We start from the raw sequence: 9,535 nt of genomic DNA, 5'->3' as shown, positions 1-9,535 counted from the left end.
CCAGAAGGCCGTTTGCCAAACATAAGCCAGTCCTGAATATAGCGTGCTGTTCGGTAAACTGATGGGACAGTCGGGTGAGACTTCTGTCTACGTAGTACCACAGAGGTGCCACAGAGTGGAGGTTCCCGAATACTACTGTATACTATGTTTTTCTCTGATAGGAACACAATGGTGGCGCTGCAATATTTCGTCAGGGTTGGATAAGAAAGGCGGGGGAAGGATGGGTGGAGGTTGGATGGGTGGGGGGGAGGATTTAGTTCATCGAAGAAACGAATGAATGCACAAGCATCTTATTACGTATAATGAAAAACTACAACTTAGCGATTCCGCAGTATTTTATTTGTGTACGAAACATTTTTGACGTTCCACGTCACCACCAGAGGAATACTTTGAGCGTCGAAACCTGGATTTTACCTAACTAAATATACTGTGGGATCACGAAGTAATATTTTTTCATTATAATATTAATTGATTCCATGCAATCACGCCTGAAACTACCAATTACACCAAAACATGGTTTATTCTACATTTATGAATCAATTACTCAATTTACTGTCACTTCCTATATTTATTGCAACTAATCAATCCAGAATATTTTCCGACAAAATCATGGCTTCATAACTAAGACACTGCTCATGAACTTTTTGTCTATTAATATCCATCAAATGTGCACGGCTCTGCAATGCTCCATTTTCATCCCTGAAATGTATTCATAGGTTTATGCATTAACACAATCAACTTTAATATTCAGGATGATGACTCAGTCTATTGGTATGTCAAAAGAGAAATCGAGGATATAATTATGTCCCAGGAATAAAATTAAAAATTAACTCATTGACGACGAGTAGTTTACACTTTAAAACACAGCAGTCAAAGTTCTTACGACAAGTATTGCATCACACACAAAAAGAGCAAGTTCCAAAGGAGCATGCCCAAATAAATAAAAATACGTCAGCACTCAATGACAAAAAATAACAGCACAGTGAGTCTCGTAAGACAAATATTTGTTTGAAATCTAAAATAGAAAAAAAATGAAATGGCATCCACTATAAATTATATACAATTTTCCAGTAACACCAAACCACTTCAGTTTCATTATGCTAGTTTCTCTTTTCACTACGCACTCAACTTTTAGCCACATCCTCTCCTCTTATGCCATTTCCCGAATGACCCCCGTCACGAGAATTGAACAATCTTCAATGCTTCATTTTAAAACAACCCGTCTCCTGTGACAGCAACACATTCCCATTATGGATCCAGTATTGTACAGTTACTAGGGAACGTCGGAACAATGATTAAATAGACGGAAGGATAACCCGGAGTGTCTTTCTTCCCTCACGCCTGATTCATCCTCGGAGCATGGTGTGGACGTCACCGACCGGAGGGTCGCTCTTCAGTACGAGATGAAGTTGAGCCCTACCGGCGTAGCAAACCCCAAAGTGACTCCGATGAACTGAAACAAACCTATTGAATGGCAACGAGCCCTCTCTCGCGGGATGATCTCGATAAGGGAGACATAGACGAGGGCCCCGGAGGCGATGGCCTGAAGGAACGCGCCTACCACCTCGCTCCTCTCGGCCTCCAAGCCCGAGTGCCCGACCATTGCGCCGGCAAAGATTCCCACAGCGGAAGAGAGGGAAAATATGGCCAGGAAAATGGCGGCCTTGCCAACGGATGCGGGGGTTTCCTGGCGTCCCTCGCTGGGTCCCACGAACAGAACCGTCTCGGCCCCAAGGTAGAAGGCGATGGCGAACTTGTGCACAGCGACCATTATGAGCATGAAGAGAACCCCCTTGGCTGTCGACTCGATGCCGATGGCCAACCCCTCGATACTGGAGTGGAGAGATAGGGCAAGGAGAAGCATCGTGGTGGGGAGTGGAGATGAGGAGATAGCTGCCTCTGGGTCATGATCGCTGGGAGCCGTCGGAGACTGCAACGGCCGACCGCCACCGGGAGCCACCACTTCCTCTCCGCGGGGGACTGAACCGATTAGATTCTCGGTCTCGCGCTGCCGGTACTCGTTCAATGGGGGCATGCAAACCTCCAGGCTGCCGTAGCACGGGGGTCCGTCACCCCTCGGGCGAAAGGGAGCTTCCTGAAAACGGTTAGACGTCCCGATTATTGCTGGCGCAGTGATGTAACCATAGTGTGGAATTAAACATGTGTATAAGTGGGTTGTTAGTCCTTTTGAGTAACGAAGAGAACAAGTAAGAGTCAAGGCTATTGGATAGGCACCGACTACCCGAGTTTTCTTGTGACACCGAGGGAACTACTATCTGCCCGTATTACATAGGGAGATTGGAACATCAACGATAAGATGAAAGAGATACACAGTGTTAAGATTCATGTGCTCGTTCTTGCCTAGCGCGATGCATATTCATAACAAAATCGGACGTAAGCATCCCTACCCTCTAAATTCAAATAATTTCAAGAATATACTGAGTTTTTTATGCAAAATCATATTGTATACCAAAATAATATTTTAAGTAAAAATTACTGTTTTTTGTTCAGACTTTGAGCATTTTTACCTTTCTTATATTTGAGAAATGTCAAAGGAAGTGTTAGACATAACACTTACGGTCATTAGATAACTATATAACGTTTACGGAAGAGTCACTGGATCAATCAAAAAAACCTCCAACGATTATTAAAATTAGCACGTATAAAAAACTCGCAAGCAAGTAAACTACACTCACGCCATTGAACAATACCCCCAAGAAAAAATTTTTTCCATTCCATTTGAACCAAAATTCATTAAAGGGCTTCAAACCATTTTCAGACAAGTGAAATCTGATATCAGTTTCAGAAACACAAACATTCTATGAAACTTGCTGGATAATCCAAAATATATTAAACGCTCCCAATAGAGAAATCCGTAAGAAATCCTTCACCTTCATCCGAGGTGAAGTGCAGGCACTTGTCACAAATCATTTACTGAACAGACTAAACTCAGTGCCAATACCATGTTCAAGGAACACTTAACACACTGTAATAACGGCCGTTTTGAAAAATTGCCCATCGTAAAACATTTACGAAACTTCTCACTCTATAACGTACACTCAAAGATTTATACCTAATCAGGCACACCCAAAATTTCAAATTCGACGCCACGGAGAAATTGTGCATACACATGCACAAAGGAAAAATCATGAACAGTGAACAAGAAACCATCAACAGTTCCTAAATTGACTTGATTCCCAAGTTTAAAAGTACACCTCCAACGCAATACAATAGCAACCACATCTCCCCCACTTCCCCTTCCCACACCTTGTCTTGTCTCCGCCCACACTCAGAAACCGATCCCTCACTACCTCCGTCGCCTCCTCCAACATGAATACACACACTTGACCACTTGCCATACATCGTTATGTTGCCTTGCCGGCTGTGAAACTGTCACTCCTGTTGATGGTCACCTAGTTGACCCAATTTTCGGTATGAAGTTCCACGAAAAATCAATATTTGCTATATGATTGGCACCTTGCAAATTAAAATTAGTGATTATTGGTTATTAGAATAATTAGAACGATATGCTCTCCACTCTTGAGGGAGTGACTTGAAATATTTATACTTTGTCTTTTCATTCCTTCATCCATTTCGCAAAAAAACAGAACTATGCACCAAATAACTGTGAAATGTGTACATCACTTTTGTATTTCTTCTAGCTTTAGGAGTATTTCATGAATTTAATCCTGAACTTGTATCGTTACCAGAAAAATATAAAAAACATAAAATAAAAGATTTCAATTAATTTTTTTACTTTGCTTGAATCGCTAAAAACCAAAGCTAAATACCAAAATCAGTTAAACGTGGACGTGGTAATATTTGTCCGTCATTTTGCTTCAGAGGAATTTCATGAAATTAACTTTGAATTTATGACCCCCATATCAAACATTTTTTTCCTCATTTTTGGTTTATTTTTACTTCTAGTGCCCTTTATTCAGTTTTGTTCACGATCCACTCTTCCCTGAAGGGACCTTATGGTCTCAATTTCGCCCGAACAAAAACGTTTATTTATCTATTTATTTAGAGAAACACACATTTTTATAAGCTTAGGAGTTAGTTTTTAACAATTTGGGGAATAAGAAAAAATCATAACATTGAAGCAGGGTGGAGGAATCGAATATGTTGATCGTAAATACAAGCGATTGTTATTTTCGAGTTTTTGTTTACATGCAATCTGAATGCAGTAATCAATGAGGTTTTAAAAAATGACCACCAATATTGAATGAACGAACGCTGAGGGAAATGTTTCTCGCACATAGTGCAGTTAAATATATTAAGAGATTTAATATATCCGACGACTGATTTCAATTTGCAACGTGAACACAATACGATCAATGTCTCACGGGAGATCCGACCGTGGTGGAAACAGGCGAGCGCATTGAAGCAGCTGACTCGCAGCCCAGCTCTATACTACGGAGGTTGATTTTGACTAGGCAACGCAATGGATTACTCCAAAGGGGATGTCCTTAAATAACCTGACGCTTTCTTGGATTACGAGGACTATGCCATTATTTCAGTCTTTTCTATTGAGAAGAATTTTAATTATCCTTATTGAAAAACTGGAAGCATTGTCCGCATGCTCAATAATGAAATTTTTGCTTCAGGGTTATTAAAGCACTCATTAATCTGTTGACAAACTTTCGAAATGTTTAGTTTGTTTTATTTCATTCTGTTGTTTATTTTTCTCGAAGCAAAGGGGAGTGGGGGTTAGTTCCTAATGCCCTGTAACGCATGTGCTTTCCCATGGTAGATCTGATACCCAAAAATTCACACGGCTAGGATGAAGCTGAGGGTTCCCAGAGTATCGAACACGTACCCTCCCCCAAATAGCAGCCCAGCGCTCATATTCACTGGAATGCTACAACCGATTTTAATACCAATTAAATAAACAAGTTTCATTCGTGATTGTGTACTTTTTCATTACAAGTATGTAATTCAGGTGACAAGAAGATATTCGCATTTAAAATCTTTCTTCTTAAAAGCGTCTATCTTAGACGTTAAAAACGCTTTTTTTATTACGTGTTTAATACATGTATATCAATTATAGTGTCGATAACATTTAGGATATGGGGATTGAGGGTTCAAACACTACAGACCTCACAAAGGAGCGGGGTAAGAGAGTACAAAAAAGCCGAAAATAACCTTAGGTAATTCAAGGATGCCCCTTAAAGTGATCCTGATTTATAATCGTTCCATAAATATCAATATGAATATTGTCAATTCTCAAGAGAAATATTTAAAATCAACCCAGCGAACCAGCTAAGTTGCTCTTTTTAGTGAGAATAGGTGAATAGTTTGATGGCATTATTTCTGAAACAATACTTTGTTTGGCATGGCTAAAGTAATTGAAATCGATTATTCAAGTATTAAATTACGTGAAGAGATTATCACGCATCAAAAGTGCCAGTGACTGGCGGTGCTTTAAGATAGGGGTTTCGCGAACTCTCCTCGTATCGGACCGGATCGAATAAAAGAGTTTCTCAGTGTGGGCAGACAAATGCTTCTGCAATTAGCTAAACGAGATTTCAGAGTCGTGCAATGCATTCAAGGATTACGACACAACATTTTGACGGAAACGGACCCTGCCCGTGGGTTCTAGTTTTTCGAACCCTAATTGAAATTCCGGAAATTTTTGGAAATAAAATATAAACTGACGTAACGGAAACTCAAATCTATGTCAATTTTCCTATGCTAATCTATCAGCTAATATATTAGCTTTGACTTGTTGAGGTAATATAATGTACTGCCAGCAGTGCGCATTGAAGGTATAAATTTCATATTGGTTAGACACAACCTTGTTTTTTGTTTTACTTTTTATGAATTCTTCGGTGTATAGTGTTCACATCATTTGAAGATACCTAAATAAAATCCGAGATCCAATGGGGGGACATGTCCCCTGCTTGGGGAAAATTTTTAGATTTGACTTATCTTTTGACTGACTTTTCCTACCTGCGGCCGAAACTTTAATACCTGCCGAACCTAGAGTATGAAATTATCAACTGTAGGATGTGTTTTGGCCTCTAACAAACTGCAACTACACAATACTTCGCCAGCCGAAAGCGAGGGGAAGTGGCGGGGCGTGGTAGGTTACCAACCGTCCACTCACCAACATGAGCTCATACATTTGAATACATACATTTTCTCATATACACAAAGACTCGTACAGATTCACACTTATTTGACTATGAGTATATATGTACATCATGCGGTGAATGGTGTATTTGTCTAAATCGTTACATTTAGCTTTTTTGATAAAAATATTTGGGTGTTCGGGTTATATTCTGCCACGATTGCGTATCGTGCGAGGGAAGAACGAGTACATGAAACTGTATTTGACGATTACCAATACAATTTGGTGCCATAATAATGTCCTCAATGTAGCAAGGAAAACGCATGTACAATGTACTTTTCCAACAGTCTTTCCTGCTCTCTTCGAGAATAAATAGTCTCCCAACTTAATTCCTGCAATATTAAGCCTTTAATCGCTTCTCGTAGCACTTATTAACAAATATGTTGGATTTTCCCTGTACCTTTCCCGATTCCTTAAGTTACGTTTCCGCCCATGGATCAAAAATAAGTACTTGCCGCATATTTCAAATATGAACCAATCAAAGTGAAGTGACGCCTATTCTTTACCTCTGCATCCTATTTTTCTTTCAAACCGTCTGATAAAACCTACTCTCTTTACGTTTGACCAACATATAATTCTCATGCACATACCACAGGAAACATTTTATGAAAACGATGCACTCAAGTGTCTAAACCGTACCGAGTTTCTTAATTGTACGGTATATTTTTCATAATTTATAATTTTTCGGGCAATTTACTCGTACGACAAGCTAATGGCGAAATAGTCATATCTGATATTTTAAGATTGTTCAGTAGCATTAATAATCTTAGGGTGAATTTTCGATGAACCCGGGTACTTCACAATACTGTACTCCTAAGATCTAACGAATTTGACACAAAGTATTCTTAAACCCCATCAAACATATTACTATATCTCATTTTTCAGTTTTGCATACGGGGATCGGGATTGGTGCGGTGGCTTCCCACCAAGAGGGCTCGGGTTCAAATCTCAGCGGTGTTGAATATTTTTCAGAGGCATCTCGATCCCTACTTGAGGTGCTTTGTTGAGGGCACTTTGAGTGAGTACGCCGTCCGTCGGATGGAACGTTAAGTTGCGGACCCCTTGGCACCTTTCGTAAAGAGTATGCCGACGCCGGGTTTCTCTCCACCCTTCATCCTTTCCTCTCCATCCCTAATGGCGCAAATGACCTCAGCAGTCGGTCGCCTCCCCTTAATACTACTATTAGTTTTGCATACTTTCAATCTACTCTAATTCAATTCAAAATGAACATTTTTTTCCTCCCTCTACCTGGAATTACCATACCTATTCACATCATTCTGCCCGCAACATACGCGCATATCACCGTCTTCGGCAACCCGTTGTCTCTCACAGTACCTCCTGCACCCACTTTTCCTGCCTCCTTCGAAATTCCTAATCATTTGTCTCTCTTTCCCGACCATTTCTAGAATCTCATCGTTTGTTTTCTTCCTTTCCGTCCACTTTTATTTCTTTCCATTTGCACTTGAAGATACCCGAATAAAATCCCAATAAACCCACCTCGAAAAAGAGCAAAATAGGCACTTTGGACCGAAAAAATATATGTAGGCATTAGATGGGAAGATTGAGATAACTTTTTTCTTTTAGATTAACCTTTATTTCATCCAGCAAACGAACACCTACGATCGCTCGAACTTACCGTTTCGGTGATGCTGGGACGACCGGAGTCGCGTCGGCTGTGACCTCGTGACGTCCCGTGTAGCGCCAAGTGCACCATCTCCTCCGTGAAGTAGACGAGGAGGAACCCGAAGCCCAGGAGAGTCTCCGTGGTGCCAGGGAAGGTCAATTCGAAGTCAGTGAGCTTGGTCCTCGCCTCCCTCGTCATATGCACCAGGGCCGTCCCTAGTAGGAGCCCTGCCCCCGTGCAGAGAAGGCACGACAGACAGGATCTCCAGAAAGATGAGGTGGTCCTGTGGCCACCACAGCGAGCCACAAGGATGGGAGGAAGTAGACCAACAGCCATCGCTCCCAGTCCAAGCACGGCCACGGCCAGCCACTTGGCCATGAGATCGTCCTCCATCGCCGGATCGATCCTCCGGGGGCGCTCTCTGAAGGCAGAAGACCCGTCTGTCCCTCGAGGGTTTCCTGACCCGGCTGACGAAAAGAGCTCGAAAATATCCTTATCAGCGATCGGGCGTCGTAGTCCCAGGAGGAGAAGATAAAGAGTGGTATCGCCGTCGAGCTTCCGTCGGACTAATTTCTGTAGTTAGCCTCCAGTGACAATCTGAGAAAAATGCCACCTCGGCTAGCTGTACTATGGAAAAGCCTTGGGCTATATCACTGCACTAATCAAATTGAGCATTACAACTGAAGGATTGAGCAATAAAGAGTACAACGTTACTTATCGGTTATTCTATCTAGTTTCCTTTATGCGCTTAGAAGTGTTTAACAATAAATAAATTCACGTTCTCTCATTAGGAGCAATTAAAAGGTGAATTTGAAAATCAACAAGGGGAGAGAGTATAACAGGCCTTGTTTTAGTCCTAGAGGGCCCCGTCATTTACCGAATTGACTTGACGTTCCTCAGTGAGTAACCACGCACAAAATGCGGGGAGGAATGGGGGAACAGTGAGGGGTTCGTAACGCCTAACCGTCTTCCGGTTTTCGATTCCCCAATGTTTCTTTCGGTCCGAGGTAAAATATGCCCGGACGAAAGTAATCGACGTGCCGACGTTCAATTCACCGCGATGTGAAGTTCTCCAGAAAACAGAAATGCGGTATGCGAACTCTTTTTGACTGTGATACGAAATAGGTTGGTTTCGTTATTTTTTTCTTCTTTTAGAATCCGTCCCGAAGTCAAACCAAATGGAGCCTCTTGCGAACTGTTGGGTTAACTCGAAGAAAATAGCGGATGGGCCTTCCGAAACCTTTCGTATCACTTAGACTTGCTAAGAAAAATAAATATTGATAGAATAGTCATGGACTTCAACTGATGTGATAAACACTGGTCCTTATCGGCCATGCGCGGTCGAATTACGATCGCTCGCTCGCTCCCATACTGTGCTCGCCAAGTTTTCGTTTGAATCTCTCATTCTAAGAGAGAGGAATTTAGAGATTTCGAAATCTTTCCCATTCCAGCCAGAGTGTTCGGGCCGAAGTGAAGCAGACAGCCGGAATGTTGTTGAAATCGATGTCATCTGGAAACAACGCGAAGTGGTAGAAACGCGATATTCACGCACCCTGCATACGCATCGAGAAAGTTCGTCGCACACGAATGGTGTAGGTATTAATAAGCACTTTACATAATGGATGGCCTCGGTGTATGATTGATAAAACCTCGTAATGTGTGATGAAGGTAGCTTCTATATGCGAATAAAAATATTTTTTGAACCTTTTCTAGAAGTAATGTAAAACTCTAACTCAATTAAATACTTGCCGCACTTATTTAGATACCATAAAGCACCC

At 41.5% G+C, this 9,535-nt stretch overlaps 1 protein-coding gene across 1 annotated transcript; it reads right to left on the bottom strand.

The window, feature by feature from the left end:
• Window positions 1-1,393: 1,393 nt before the first annotated feature.
• LOC139690435 (zinc transporter ZIP2-like) lies at window positions 1,394-8,150 on the bottom strand. The gene is made up of 2 exons (XM_071587886.1): window positions 7,770-8,150; window positions 1,394-2,095 (listed from the first exon to the last, which is right to left on the bottom strand). The coding sequence occupies exons 1-2, from the start codon at window positions 8,148-8,150 to the stop codon at window positions 1,394-1,396; spliced, it is 1,083 nt and encodes a 360-aa protein (XP_071443987.1).
• Window positions 8,151-9,535: the final 1,385 nt, after the last annotated feature.

The sequence above is a fragment of the Hetaerina americana genome, unplaced genomic scaffold (assembly GCF_022747635.1).
Source record: "Hetaerina americana unplaced genomic scaffold, ioHetAmer1.1.p SCAF_3, whole genome shotgun sequence".
Taxonomy (NCBI): domain Eukaryota; kingdom Metazoa; phylum Arthropoda; class Insecta; order Odonata; family Calopterygidae; genus Hetaerina; species Hetaerina americana.
The sequence above is the reverse complement of the archived record's forward strand: the minus strand, read 5'-3'. Positions and strand labels throughout refer to the sequence as shown.